The sequence below is a fragment of the Salvelinus alpinus genome, chromosome 18 (assembly GCF_045679555.1).
Source record: "Salvelinus alpinus chromosome 18, SLU_Salpinus.1, whole genome shotgun sequence".
NCBI classification, from domain to species: domain Eukaryota; kingdom Metazoa; phylum Chordata; class Actinopteri; order Salmoniformes; family Salmonidae; genus Salvelinus; species Salvelinus alpinus.
In genome coordinates, this window is record NC_092103.1 from 49,541,604 (window position 1) to 49,557,014 (window position 15,411).

The 15,411-nt window shown below is 43.0% G+C and overlaps 2 protein-coding genes across 8 annotated transcripts in view; one reads left to right on the forward strand and one right to left on the reverse strand.

The window, feature by feature from the left end:
• The window catches only part of LOC139544431 (MOB kinase activator 3B), a 138,425-nt gene extending 128,741 nt beyond the window's left edge, over positions 1 to 9,684 (forward strand). The window contains exons 4-6 of one of the 3 annotated variants that reach the window (XM_071351513.1): positions 3,287 to 6,482; positions 6,674 to 6,939; positions 8,685 to 9,684. In XM_071351513.1, the coding sequence (XP_071207614.1) occupies positions 3,287 to 3,316 (30 nt within the window). In that variant the 3' untranslated portion in view covers positions 3,317 to 6,482; positions 6,674 to 6,939; positions 8,685 to 9,684. Of the gene's footprint in view, positions 1 to 3,286; positions 6,940 to 8,684 lie in introns of all 3 variants that reach the window. The other 2 variants (XM_071351514.1, XM_071351512.1) reach the window with 2 other exon arrangements.
• Positions 9,685 to 12,447: 2,763 nt separating this feature from the next.
• LOC139544433 (angiopoietin-1 receptor-like) overlaps positions 12,448 to 15,411 on the reverse strand; it is a 79,883-nt gene continuing 76,919 nt past the window's right edge. For 4 of the 5 annotated variants that reach the window (XM_071351515.1, XM_071351518.1, XM_071351516.1 and 1 more), the window contains 4 exons: positions 15,036 to 15,076; positions 14,690 to 14,786; positions 13,901 to 14,000; positions 12,448 to 13,643 (listed from right to left, as the gene is read on the reverse strand). In XM_071351515.1, the coding sequence (XP_071207616.1) occupies positions 13,569 to 13,643; positions 13,901 to 14,000; positions 14,690 to 14,786; positions 15,036 to 15,076 (313 nt within the window). In that variant the 3' untranslated portion in view covers positions 12,448 to 13,568. Of the gene's footprint in view, positions 13,644 to 13,900; positions 14,001 to 14,689; positions 14,787 to 15,035; positions 15,077 to 15,411 lie in introns of those variants that run through there. The other variant, XR_011668871.1, reaches the window with a different exon arrangement.

The following is a 15,411-nucleotide window of genomic DNA, read 5'->3' on the forward strand; positions in this document are numbered from 1 at the left end:
AGAGAGAAGAGGTAGGGTATGAGGAGGAGAGAGAGAAGAGGTAGGTTAGGAGGAGGAGGGGGAGAGAGAGAGAAGAGGTAGGGTATGAAGAGGAGAGGGAGAGAGAGAAGAGGTAGGGTATGAAGAGGAGAGGGTGAGAGAGAAAAGGTAGGGTATGAGGAGGAGAGGGAGAGAAGAGGTAGGGTAGGAGGAGGAGGGGGAGAGAGAGAGAAGAGGTAGGGTAGGAGGAGGAGAGAGAGAAGAGGTAGGGTATGAAGAGGAGAGGGAGAGAGAGAAGAGGTAGGGTATGAAGAGGAGAGGGTGAGAGAGAAAAGGTAGGGTATGAGGAGGAGAGGGAGAGAGAGAAGAGGTAGGGTATGAGAGGGAGAAAGAGAGGTAGGGTATGAGAGTGTGAGAGAGAGAAGAGGTAGGGTATGAGAGGGTGAGAGAGAAGAGGTAGGGTATTAGAGGGTGAGAGAGAAGAGGTAGGGTATGAGGAGGAGAGGGGGAGAGAGAGAGAAGAGGTAGGGTATGAGAGGGTGAGAGAGAAGAGGCAGGGTATGAGAGGGTGAGAGAGAAGAGGTAGGGTATGAGGAGGAGAGAGAGGGAGAAAAGAGGTAGGGTATGAGGAGGAGAGAGAGAGAGAGAGAAGAGGTAGGGTATGAGAGGGTGAGAGAGAAGAGGTAGGGTATGAGGAGGAGAGGGAGAGAGAGAGAGAAGAGGTAGGGTATGAGGAGGAGAGGGAGAGAGAGAGAGAAGAGGTAGGGTATGAGAGGGTGAGAGAGAAGAGGCAGGGTATGAGAGGGTGAGAGAGCTGAGGTAGGGTATGAGGAGGAGAGAGAGGGAGAAAATAGGTATGGTATGAAGAGGAGAGAGAGGGAGAAAATAGGTAGGGTATGAGGAGGAGAGAGAGAGAAGAGGTAGGGTATGAGGAGAGAGAGAGAAGAGGTAGGGTATGAGGAGGAGAGGGAGAGAAGAGGTAGGGTATGAGGAGGAGAGAGAGAGAAGAGGTAGGGTATGAGGAGGAGAGAGAGAGAAGAGGTAGGGTATGAGGAGGAGAGGGAGAGATAGAGGAGAGGTAGGGTATGAAGAGGAGAGGGAGAGATAGAGGAGAGGTAGGGTATGAGGAGGAGAGGGAGAGAGAGAGAGAGAGGAGAGGTAGGGTATGAGGAGGAGAGATAGAGGAGAGGTAGGGTATGAGGAGGAGAGGGAGAGATAGAGGAGAGGTAGGGTAGGAGGAGGAGGGGGAGAGAGAGGAGAGGTAGGGTATGAGGAGGAGAGGGAGAGAGAGAGGAGAGGTAGGGTATGAGGAGGAGAGAGAGAGAGAGAGGGAGAGGTAGGGTACGAGGAGGAGAGGGAGAGAGAGAGGAGAGGTAGGGTATGAGGAGGAGAGGGAGAGAGAGAGGAGGGGTAGGGTATGAGGAGGAGAGAGAGAGAGAGGGAGAGGTAGGGTATGAGGAGGAGAGAGAGAGAGAGAGGGAGAGGTAGGGTATGAGGAGGAGAGGGAGAGAGAGAGGAGAGGTAGGGTATGAGGAGGAGAGGGAGAGAGAGAGGAGAGGTAGGGTATGAGGAGGAGAGGGAGAGAGAGAGGAGAGGTAGGGTATGAGGAGGAGAGAGAGAGAGAGAGGGAGAGGTAGGGTATGAGGAGGAGAGGGAGAGAGAGAGGAGAGGTAGGGTATGAGGAGGAGAGAGAGAGAGAGGGAGAGGTAGGGTATGAGGAGGAGAGGGAGAGAGAGAGGAGAGGTAGGGTATGAGTAGGAGAGAGAGAGAGAGAGGAGAGGTAGGGTATGAGGAGGAGAGAGAGAGAGAGAGAGAGGAGGGGTAGGGTATGAGGAGGAGAGAGAGAGAGAGAGGAGAGGTAGGGTATGAGGAGGAGAGGGAGAGATAGAGGAGAGGTAGGGTATGAGGAGGAGAGGGAGAGAGAGAGGAGAGGTAGGGTATGAGGAGGAGAGGGAGAGAGAGAGGAGAGGTAGGGTATGAGGAGGAGAGGGAGAGAAGAGGTAGGGTATGAGGAGGAGAGGGAGAGATAGAGGAGAGAGAGAGAGGTAGGGTATGAGGAGGAGAGGGAGAGAGAGAGGAGAGGTAGGGTATGAGGAGGAGAGGGAGAGATAGAGGAGAGGTAGGGTATGAGGAGGAGAGATAGAGGAGAGGTAGGGTATGAGGAGAGAGAGATAGAGGAGAGGTAGGGTATGAGGAGGAGAGGGAGAGATAGAGGAGAGGTAGGGTATGAGGAGGAGAGGGAGAGATAGAGGAGAGGTAGGGTATGAAGAGGAGAGCAAGGTTCCAGGAACATTGGGGATCTTGTAGAGAGGAAAGCTGCTGCCTAACAGCCTGGCTGGCTGTGTTTAAAAAATATATATATATATATTTCACCTTTATTTAACCAGGTGGCCAGTTGAGAACAAGTTCTCATTTACAACTGGCCAAGATAAAGCAAAGCAGTTCGACACAAACACCACAGAGTTACACCTGGAATAAACAAACATACAGTCAATAATACAATAGAGAAAGTCTATATACAGTGTGTGTAAATGAGGTAAGATGAGGAAGGTAAGGCAATAAATAGGCCATGGTGGCGAAATAATTACAATTTAGCAATTAAACACTGGAGTGATAGATGTGCAAAAGATGAATGTGTGTGTTAACATGTTGACCTTGTGTCTAACAGGCTGGCTGGATGTGTGAAAATGCTGTGACTATTGAAGTTTCATCGTCTCAGTCACGTGTAACTGTGTGTTTCATCGTCTCAGTCACGTGTAACTGTGTGTTTCATCGTCTCAGTCACGTGTAACTGTGTGTTTCATCCTCAGTCACGTGTAACTGTGTGTTTCATCGTCTCAGTCACGTGTAACTGTGTGTTTCATCGTCTCAGTCACGTGTAACTGTGTGTTTCATCGTCACAGTCACGTGTAACTGTGTGTTTCATCGTCACAGTCACGTGTAACTGTGTGTTTCGTCGTCACAGTCACGTGTAACTGTGTGTTTCATCGTCTCAGTCACGTGTAACTGTGTGTTTCATCGTCTCAGTTTCGTGTAACTGTGTGTTTCCTCCTCAGTCACGTGTAACTGTGTGTTTCATCGTCACAGTCACGTGTAACTGTGTGTTTCATCGTCACAGTCACGTGTAACTGTGTGTTTCGTCGTCACAGTCACGTGTAACTGTGTGTTTCATCGTCTCAGTCACGTGTAACTGTGTGTTTCATCGTCTCAGTCACGTGTAACTGTGTGTTTCCTCCTCAGTCACGTGTAACTGTGTGTTTCATCGTCTCAGTCACGTGAAACTGTGTGTTTCTTTTCTCCCTTCCAGAAAGAGATGACTTCTGGGATGTGTCACTGAGGAGCAGAACCACTGGAGCAGCTGAGGGACTGTCTGGGACGCCCTGCTGGCATGGCAGGAGGTTACCATGGAGATACGGAGGGTTACACAGTCGACTCTGAAGCTTGATGACATCATCAGTGTGATTCAACTAGCTAGATGTCATTCTGATAGCAAGAGAAGAACCTGTTACCTGCAGATATACCCGGATGGATGGATGGATGGATGAATGAATGGATGGATGGATGGATGGATGGACACTGTAGCAAAGACATTCTACTATTTCTACTGTAGTTTACTTTAAGGACCTCCCTCTGTATCACCACGTCGTTGAGGAGGACCTCCCTCTGTAACACCACGTCGTTGAGGAGGAGATGATACACCTCTCTAGGGTATGTGGGACGGTAGCGTCCCACCTCGTCAACAGCCAGTGAAACTGCAGGGCACCAAATTCAAAACAACAGAAATCCCAGAATTATAATTCCTCAAACATACAAGTATTTTACACCATTTTAAAGCTACACTTGTTGTAAATCCAGCCAAAGTGTCCGATTTCAAAAAGGTTTTACGACGAAAGCACACCAAACGATTATGTTAGGTATGAGCCAAGTCACAGAAAAAGACAGCCATGTTTCCAGCTAAAGAGAGCATTAACAAAAAGCAGAAATAGAGATAAAATTAATCACTAACCTTTGATAATCTTAATCAGATGACACTCATAGGACTTCATGTTACACAATACATGTATTTTTTGTTTGGTAAAGTTCATATTTATATCCAAAAATCTGAGTTTAGGCAAGACGCTACTGTATCACTTGGCAAAAAGCCTGAGAAAATGCAGAGCGACAAATTAAAATTAATTACTATGAAAATTACTATAAAATCAAACTTTCATTAAATCACGCATGAAAGATACCAAATTAAAGCTACACTGGTTGTGAATCCAGCCAACATGTCAGAATTCAAATAGGTTTTTCAGCGAAAGCATACGATGCTATTATCTGAGCATAGCACCATAGTAAACAAAAGAGAGAAAACATTTCAACCCTGCAGGCACGACACAAAACGCAGAAATAAAAATATAATTCATGCCTTACCTTTGACGAGCTTCTGTTGTTGGCACTCCAATATGTCTCATAAACATCACAAATGGTCCTTTTGTTCGATTAATTCCGTCGATATATATCCAAAATGTCCATTTATTTGGCGCGTTTGATCCAGAAAAACACCGGTTCCAACTTGCTCAAACGTGACGACAAAATATCTCAAAGGTTACCTGTAAACTACTTTTGTAATACAACTTTAGGTATTTTTTAACGTTAATAATCGATAAAATTGAAGACGGGATGATCTGTGTTCAATACAAGATTAAAACGATATGTAGCATGCCTTCTGTTTGATTGAAACGCATGTCCAGGACACCTGGAGTGCCTCGACTTCAAGATGGCCGTATTTCTTCATTACACAAAGGAATAACCTCAACCTATTTCTTATGACTGTTGACATCTAGTGGAAGCCGTAGGAACTGCAAGCAATTCGCTTAGAAATCTGGTTTCCCAATGAAAAATCATTGAAGAGACAGTGACCTCAAAAGAAAAAAAATCTGAATGGTTTGTCCTCTGGGTTAAATAAGCTAAATAAGTTCTGTTATACTCACAGACATGATTCAAACAGTTTTAGAAACTTCAGAGTGTTGTCTATCCAAATCCACTAACAATATGCATATCTTATCTCCTGGGGATGAGTAGCTGGCAGTTGAATTTGGGTATGCCTTTCATCCAAACGTGAAAATGCTGCCCCCTACCCTAGAGAAGTTAACGTTTACATGAGTTGATTGTAGTGGTACATCTAAAATGGAACCCTATTCCCTATATAGTGCACTACTTTAGACCAGAGCCCTATAGAACAATATTCCCTATATAGTGCACTACTATAGACCAGAGCCCTATTCCCTATATAGTGTACTACTTTAGACCAGAGCCCTACTCCCTATATAGTGCACTACTTTAGACCAGAGCCCTATTCCCTATATAGTGCACTACTATAGACCAGAGCCCTATTCCCTATATAGTGTACTACTTTAGACCAGAGCCCTACTCCCTATATAGTGCACTACTTTAGACCAGAGCCCTATTCCCTATATAGTGCACTACTTTAGACCAGAGCCCTATTCCCTATATAGTGCACTACTTTAGACCAGAGCCCTATAGAACAATATTCCCTATATAGTGCACTACTATAGACCAGAGCCCTATTCCCTATATAGTGTACTACTTTAGACCAGAGCCCTACTCCCTATATAGTGCACTACTTTAGACCAGAGCCCTATTCCCTATATAGTGCACTACTATAGACCAGAGCCCTATTCCCTATATAGTGTACTACTTTAGACCAGAACCCTATTCCCTATATAGTGTACTACTTTAGACCAGAGCCCTATTCCCTATATAGTGCACTACTTTAGACCAGAGCCCTATTCCCTATATAGAGCACTACTTTAGACCACAGCCCTATTCCCTATATAGTGCACTACTATAGACCAGAGCCCTATGGCACCCTGTTCCCTATATAGTGCACTACTTTAGACCAGAGCCCTATGGCACCCTATTCCCTATATAGTGCACTACTTTAGACCAGAGCCCTATGGCACCCTATATAGTGCACTACTTTAGACCAGAGCCCTATGGCACCCTATATAGTGCACTACTTTAGACCAGAGCCCTATGGCACCCTATATAGTGCACTACTTTAGACCAGAGCCCTATGGCACCCTATATAGTGCACTACTTTAGACCAGGGCCCTATTCCCTATATAGTGCACTACTTTAGACCAGAGCCTTATGGCACCCTATTCCCTATAATAGAGCACTACTTTAGACCAGAGCCCTATGGCACCCTATATAGTGCACTACTTTAGACCAGAGCCCTACTCCCTATAATAGAGCACTACTTTAGACCAGAGCCCTATTCCCTATAATAGAGCACTACTTTAATCCAGAGCCCTATTCCCTATAATAGAGAACTACTTTAGACCAGAGCCCTATGGCACCCTATTCCCTACTAGGACCACATGACTGACTGCTGGTAGAATCTACACACAGGTTTGACCTCCTTTCTCCACTATGGGGCGATCTACAGTAGGACTTAAGCTTTGTAGAATGCTGCACATGGTTAATACACTAATGAGGTTTTAATACACTAATGAGGTTTTAATACCCCTGACAATGTTTTAATACACTGACAATGTTTTAATACCCTGATGAGGTTTTAATACCCTGATGAGGTTTTAATACTCTGATGAGGTTTTAATACCCTGACAACGTTTTAATACCCTGATGAGGTTTTAATACTCTGATGAGGTTTTAATACCCTGATGAGGTTTTAATACTCTGATGAGGTTTTAATACCCTGATGAGGTTTTAATACACTAATGAGGTTTTAATACCCTGATGAGGTTTTAATACCCTGATGAGGTTTTAATACCCTGATGAGGTTTTAATACTCTGATGAGGTTTTAATACCCTGACAATGTTTTAATACCCTGATGAGGTTTTAATACTCTGATGAGGTTTTAATACCCTGACAATGTTTTAATACCCTGATGAGGTTTTAATACCCTGATGAGGTTTTAATACCCTGACAATGTTTTAATACCCTGATGAGGTTTTAATACCCTGATGAGGTTTTAATACACTGATGAGGTTTTAATACCCTGACAATGTTTTAATACCCTGATGAGGTTTTAATACTCTGATGAGGTTTTAATACTCTGATGAGGTTTTAATACCCTGATGAGGTTTTAATACCCTGATGAGGTTTTAATACACTAATGAGGTTTTAATACACTAATGAGGTTTTAACTTCTCACGAGTCACCAACCCTGATCCGGTAGCACCCCCCCCCCCCCCCACTGAGTAGCATAGCTAGCATAGCGTCACAAGTAACTTGTAGCATCTAAATATCATTAAATCACAAGTCCAAGACACCAGATGAAAGATACAGGTCTTGTGAATAAAGCCACCATTTCAGATTTTTTAAATGTTTTACAGGGAAGACACAATATGTAAATCTATTAGCTAACCACGTTAGCAAAGGACACGATTTTTTTACTCCCAATAGTTTTTTCCTGCGTCAGTAGCTATCACTAATTCGACTAAATAAAAATATATATAGCCACTAACCAAGAAACAACTTCATAAGATGACAGTCTGATAACATATTTATGGTATAGCATAGTTTTTTTGGGGAAAAATGTGCATTTTTCAGGTATAAATCACAGTTCTACATTGCAGCTGCAATCTGAAATAGTGCTGACCCAGCCAGAACAATTACAGAGACCAACGTCATATAACGAATTACTCATCTTACAACATTTCAGAAAAATACACAGCGTACAGATATTGAAAGCCCAACATCTGGTGAATCCAAACAATATTTCAGATTTATTAAATGTTTTATAACGAAAACAAAATGTAGCGCTAAATTAGCATAGCTATACCAGGCAGATTCGGCTAGGCGCCCACGGCCAGTTCACATGCACAACAGATATGATATAACATCGTAAATTGGGTATTACTATGGCTGATCTTTCATCAGAATGTTGATCAAAGTGTCCTTTGTCAAGATGAGTCGTTGGTTCCGTTCAGAATTGTTCCTTTCCCACTCCATTTAGCACAGGTACTGGTCGAGTGGCACGGATCTCTCAAACGTAAATAAAATCAGACAACGGAACACCACAAAACTCCCGAAAAAAATCAAATAATCTGATTAAACTATATTGAAAAAACATACATTACGATGATATGGTCACATGTATCAAACAAAATTCGACACGGAGATAGTTTTCATCCATAACGCCAGCAAAACAGTACACAATCGCAGCTCCAACTCGTGCGAATCAGAAAACCGGAAGTTGTCGGTCACGCCAAAGAAATAGGTCTTATTTCACGTCAGTACCAGATAAACAAAGAATTTCTCCTCTGACGTCCTCTTGACACCCAGAGGAAGGCGAATGAAGTGTGTTTCTGGTCATAGGGGTCATGACCATATATAGGCAGAGCGTTGAAGCGAGCATAGACTTCTTGCATTCTACTTCTTGGTCAGGGAAAGTGCTGTCAAATGACTTGTATCACTCAGAGACAAAATTGAAACGGTTTTAGAAACTAGAGATTGTTTTCTTTCCAATGGTATTATTTATATGCATATAGTAAGAGCAATAATTGAATAAGAGGCAGTTTAATCTGTAGAGCAAATTATGCTAATGAAAAAAAAATAGCACCCCCTGTATTCTCAAGAAGTTAATACCCTGATGAGGTTTTAATACCCTGATGAGGTTTTAATACACTAATGAGGTTTTAATACACTAATGAGGTTTTAATACCCTGATGAGGTTTTTATAAACTGATGAGGTAATGATACACTGATGAGGTGTTTGATGTGGACGGATACAGACGTTTACCCGGTGTTGGTTACAGTTTGTCTATATAGTCTCCAACGATAACATGGTTTTTGTTGTTTAATTATGTCTTGTCTCGGAAACCTGCTTTTCCTGGTAGTTTTCTAATGAACAGTTGAAAATCATCACAAGATGTTATGTTTTCATGTTTGTAATCATGATCTTTGGCGTGGAGACGGCCAAATCAGTCAGTTGATTTCGTTCATTTAGTCTGTGTGTTGTGAGTTTAACCTTGCAGGAATGACAAGTGTCGTCGTGTGTTTGACTGGTAACCGTCATGATTTAGCTACCGTTCATGTGGTTGAATCTGTGATTGCCTAGTTCATAGTTTATAACAATTACATTTATTTGTTGAATCACGTCGAGTTAATTTGATGTTTCGCCTGTCTACATTTTTATGATTCAAAAGCATATGGACAGCGGTGTTTCTTCCATATTTTGTTGTTGACAAATTTAAATACTGTGACTTGACTTCAGGTACCCAGAATGATCAATAACAGCAGTACAAATGGAATAACCAACTGTAGCGTTGGTAGTGTCACAGGTCCTTTCAAGTGCTGTTAGCATTGGCTTACTCTTCAAATAAGATGTACATCAATCATGATCATGTTTTTTCAATCACTTCACCGTGAGGACTTCTTTCTATTTAAATCTGCACCTGTAGTGCTGACATCTTTGTCCAGGGGAATATGGTAGTCCTGTGTGAGACTTTAACAACACTGGCATCCAGTCTGCCAATACAATCCTCACAGTCTGTAGTCTAACGTGTAATAGTCCCAGCCTCGGTCTTACACAGTAACTGAATGTTTATTCTGTTTTACTAGAAAACACTGACACCATATTTACTGTTCTGTTTTTAATGCTGTTTGGACTGTTCATCATTCCATGTCAACATTACTACGACCAGAAGCAATAAAGTGTATTTTGATTAGTTTCTCAGACTCTTCCTGTCATTTCATTTTGAGGGGTAGTTTCACATTCTACTGGTGTTGTGTACATCTGTTGTTGAGAGAAACGCCGAGCTTCAATCTTTTCGTCTGAGCTCATTAACTCATCTCTAATGCCCCCATTTATGAAATGGATGGTTGTAAAAATAAATGTTTTGTAAAAGGCAGCAGACTGTTTGTCATGGCAACACCATGTATTCCAAGTCACAAGTCTCTTTGAGGATAAATGAGACAACTTAGAGGCGAAAGGAAAAAGAACCCTGGACACACTCTCCTTAGCTCTACAACTTCCTGTATACCAACTGTGGTGTAACTGTCTACAGGATTGGCCTCTTAAGTCTGCTCCAATCACATGACCAAAGTATTGTATCTCCTTACTTCCCAAAGTGGCACTTGTCTTTGTTCCGCTTGTAGTCCTGACTCTTTGATGGTCTGTAGCACTTTGCTCAGATTCCTGTCGTGTTCTTCCTTGTTTGCTGCACCGTACACCAGTATGTCATCCTGTCCTCTCAGGAGCTCGCTCATCTCCCTCTGAAAGATCTCTGGCGCATCTGGTTATTCCAAAAAAAGGAAGAGGAATCTCCCCATAGGGACTGTTGAAAGTCAAGTTTTCTGCAGCTGGATTCAACCGGTATCTGCCAAAAAATCTCTAGACACATCGGGTGTGGAAAAGACTCTCGCCCCGGATAGCTTTGGTGCTATATCCTCCAACGGGTAAACTATCCCGTTTTCACTGCTTCATTGAGTCGTTTTAAGTCTACGCACGTTCTCACTTTGCCATCAGCACCATGGGAGCACGCCGGTCTGTAGGCATGGTTACTCCCTCCATGATGCCATTTCTGCCCATTCTGTCCAGGAAGAAGTGGCGAAGTCAGAGAATAGGGGACTTCCTCGGGCCTAAACCCTGACCGGTTCACAGTTCAGTAGGCCTATCTCTACAAAAACATCTGTTCTGAGGACCAAACCCATCTTTCATGCAACGGTTCTGCTAAGTATGTTATTAACGTATGGCACTCGAATCACAAAGATCCTGAATTTGTACATTTCTCCTTTTTCTTTCACTCGTGGTAGCCTAGTGGTTAGAGCGTTGGGCCAGTAACCGAAAGGTTACTAGATTGTAGTCCCCGAGCTGACAAAGTAAAAATCTGTCATTCTTCCCCTGAACAAGGCAGTTAACCCACTGTTCCTCGTCCGCCATTGTAAATAAGGGATTTGTTCTTAACTGACTTACCTCGTTAAATAAACATTTAAAAAATCCCCATAAAATCAATCCTGGCACCTGGGCTGTGAACAGCAGTTTCAATGTTAGCCAGCAGGGGGTGCTGTGGCAAGCTCTGGTAAGTGCTCTGAGACATCACTATAATATCAGCCCCAGTTTCAATGTTAGCCAGCAGGGGGTGCTGTGGCAAGCTCTGGTAAGTGCTCTGAGACATTACTATAATATCAGCACCAGTTTCAATGTTAGCCAGCAGGGGGTGCTGTGGCAAGCTCTGGTAAGTGCTCTGAGACATCACTATAATATCAGCCCCAGTTTCAATGTTAGCCAGCAGGGGGTGCTCTGAGACATCACTATAATATCAGCCCCAGTTTCAATGTTAGCCAGCAGGGGGTGCTGTGGCAAGCTCTGGTAAGTGCTCTGAGACATCACTATAATATCAGCCCCAGTTTCAATCTTGAACTCCACGTATAGCTCAATATGCCACTGATCTTCAGAATCATACTGCTTGGCAACTGATCCTAACAGAATCATACTGCTTGGCAACTGATCCTAACAGAATGGCCCTTTTTGCATTTCATCCTGTAACATCTTTGACCCATTTTGTTATACTTCCTGCATTTTTTTTTTTGCATGCTGGACAATTTTCTCTGTCACCATGATTGCGGTTACAACTTGATCAATTTTCCCTGTTTTGACTGTTTCTTTGCTTAACCTCTTGAGGTGGGAATTTTTTTTTTTTTTAAATGAAGTTGAAGTATGCCAGCAGCATACCACCCTGCATACCACTGCTGGCTTGCTTCTGAAGCTAAGCAGGGTTGGTCCTGGTCAGTCCCTGGATGGGAGACCAGGTGCTGCTGGAAGTGGTGTTGGAGGGCCAGTAGGAGGCACTCTTTCCTCTGGTCTAAACAAAGAGCCCAATGCCCCAGGGCAGTGATTGGGGACACTGCTCTGTGTAGGGTGCCGTCTTTCGGATGGGACGTTAAACGGGTGTCCTGACTCTCTGAGGTCATTAAAGATCCCATGGCACTTATCGTAAGAGTAGGGGTGTTAACCCCGGTGTCCTGGCTAAATTCCCAATCTGGCCCTCAACCATCACGGTCACCTAATAATCCCCAGTTTACAATTGGCTCATTCATCCCCCTCCTCTCCCCTGTAACTATTCCCCAGGTCGTTGCTGCAAATGAGAACGTGTTCTCAGTCAACTTACCTGGTAAAATAACGGTAAAATAAAATAAATAAATAAAATAAAATGTGCTCTCTATGACAGAATGTTATAATTAGATGAAATTAAACAATTTTTTTTTTACCAAGATACACTTTCCAAAAGGCACCGCATTGGTGGAATGACCCATGTACTGTAGATTTGGTTGTACATGGCTCAATGCTTTGTAAACTGCCTGAATCCTACACCACTAGGTGGTCTCAGGCCCATATGCTTGTTTAACAAAAAAAACAAATGTGCTTAAATCCTCAGAATTAAAAGGTATTCATATCATTAGTCAAAAGTATCAATAATCAAACATCACAGATAAGTATTTAATCACAAAACTATTTATTTTCATTTTAAGGATACAGTTGTCTATGTAGTGGTTTGAGGCTAGATTCAGATCCGCGCTAAACGACACCCGCATAGTGGTTAGAGCTGTTAAATCTACAAGTAGCTCCCGGCATTATACCTAAAGTAGACATTGCCATTGGCTGCATGGAGTCGCATTAAGATAAATCCCATGCAGCCTTGTTTACACGTTCGAACACTGGAATGTGAGATGTATTTTACACCTCGATTAGACTGAAATCATCATTATTTCATTTCCTGATTTTTTTTCTTTTCAATTTGAATGTCAGTATGTCTGTATAGACTTCTCTTTCTGAACTTCTAAAGCGAGTGGGGACGAGTGTGGCTTCGGGCAAGGATCACAGGAACAGCTGCTCGCTGCTCTATAAGGCTCCAACGCAGGTGTCAGCTACCGCCGGTTAGCGCCATGATCCGAGTGAATCTAGGCCTCAATTTGTCAAAGATACTTACAATACATGTGACATCACTGTTGGCTGACAGGTCTGTAACATCTGGTTCCACTGCCTTATAAGGACAACCGTTAGTGTTGTTATAGGTCAGCCAATGACTATCATAGGATTGCATCTCAAATGGCACCCTATTCCCTACATAGTGCACTACTTTTGACCAGGGTCTATGGCACCCTATTCCCTACATAGTGCACTACTTTTGACCAGGGTCTATGGCACCCTATTCCCTACATAGTGCACTACTTTTGACCAGGGTCTATGGCACCCTATTCCCTACATAGTGCACTACTTTTGTCCAGGGTCTATGGCACCCTATCCCCTACATAGTGCACTATGTTTGACCAGGACCCCATAGAGAATAGGGTGCCCTTAGGAACATGGACATTCATCACAACATAAAAATCATCAACAATAACGCAGGTTTACATCAAGACGAAAGTCTCTGCCCGGTTGGTTAATGATTGTACAATGTTAGCACGTAACTTGGAATACACAATATGCGCAGAATACCAGTCCTTAATAAACCCTCGGGTGGAGGATTGTTTAGTAGCTTTATGTAGCTTTATGATTGGTGTACGACGCCATGGTGGAATTATTGTCGTGTCGTTTTTGTTTTTTAGCAGCAAATCATCCTGCTTCTTCTGCGGAGCAGTCGATACCGGCGTAGGTGAACTTCTCATACAGACTGGTGTTGACATACGTCTAGAAACAACACACACACAGAGCGAAATCATGTTAATTACTATATTATTAACTCATTCAACCTCTTAAAAAAAGAAAAACGTTTTATTTTTATTTTAGAATGGTGTTTTCATTGATAGATTAGAAAACATTTCAGTTCACCTACGGAGCCTTAGTGTAAATAATATGAAATCTTGTGAATAAATCTAAAGAAAGAATTTAAACTTAAAAAAAAAAAAAAAGGTACATTTCCTGAAGAAAATGTGTGTTTGATTTACCTTCCTCTCCTCCAGCATCCTTTTGAGGGAGACCAGTATCTGTTGGAATGAGGGTCTCTTGTAGGGCTTTTCCCTCCAGCACTGCCCCATCAGGTCATACCTGGACACAACACGAGAGAGGGGTGGTATAGTGTACATCTCTATCATATGGGGATTCATCTGGAAACTTTTGAATCTTTGAGAATTCAAATCTTTGACAGACCATCTGGGGATAAAGAGAGACAGACAATCCATTTTCAAATCAATAGTTCATGTATGTGTATCTGACACATGTTCAGTCTGCAACTTTCACTGTCAAATCATCTGGGGATAAAGAGAGACAGACAATCCATTTTCAAATCAATAGTTCATGTATGTGTATCTGACACATGTTCAGTCTGCAACTTTCACTGTCAGTGGTAGGATGGAGTACTCACACTCAGTGGTAGGATGGAGTACTCACACTCAGCGGTAGTATGCAGTACTCACACTCAGTGGTAGGATGTGGTACTCACACTCAGTGGTAGGATGTGGTACTCACACTCAGTGGTAGGATGCAGTACTCACACTCAGTGGTAGGATGGAGTACTCACACTCAGTGGTAGGATGCAGTACTCACACTCAGTGGTAGGATGCGGTACTCACACTCAGTGGTAGGATGTGGTACTCACACTCAGTGGTAGGATGCAGTACTCACACTCAAGATTGAGAAACTCAATTGATTTTAGATGTTGTTTTTTTATACTAATAATGTATGTCTATATTCCTGTGATCTTTGCTCTGTAAGATGGTCTGTCTGTGGGTACTTACACCTCATCGTCACAGTTGAGTGGTTTCTCCAGCCGGTAGCTTTGAGGGAGTTTCTCATACAGCTCAGCACAGGTCATCCCACAGTACGGAGTACCACCTGAGAGAGAGTGAGTGAGTGAGACATGCACACACACAGACACAGACACACAGACACACACACACACACAGTACAGATTACCTCCTGATACACACACACACTGTTATTTACACAGAACAGGACTATGAGACTCCATAGTAATGGAATCACTGACTAGGTTTCCCATTCTAGTCATTCTATTTCTATATCAGACTCCACTTCACTCCAAACAGTACAGTGTAAATATAATTCACCACACTGGATACAAACCTAAGCTCACTATCTCCCAGAGAAGTACACCATACGACCATCTGGGGATAAAGAGAGACAGACAATCCATTTTCAAATCAATAGTTCATGTATGTGTATCTGACACATGTTCAGTCTGCAACTTTCACTGTCAGTGGTAGGATGGAGTACTCACACTCAGTGGTAGGATGGAGTACTCACACTCAGCGGTAGTATGCAGTACTCACACTCAGTGGTAGGATGTGGTACTCACACTCAGTGGTAGGATGTGGTACTCACACTCAGTGGTAGGATGCAGTACTCACACTCAGTGGTAGGATGGAGTACTCACACTCAGTGGTAGGATGCAGTACTCACACTCAGTGGTAGGATGCGGTACTCACACTCAGTGGTAGGA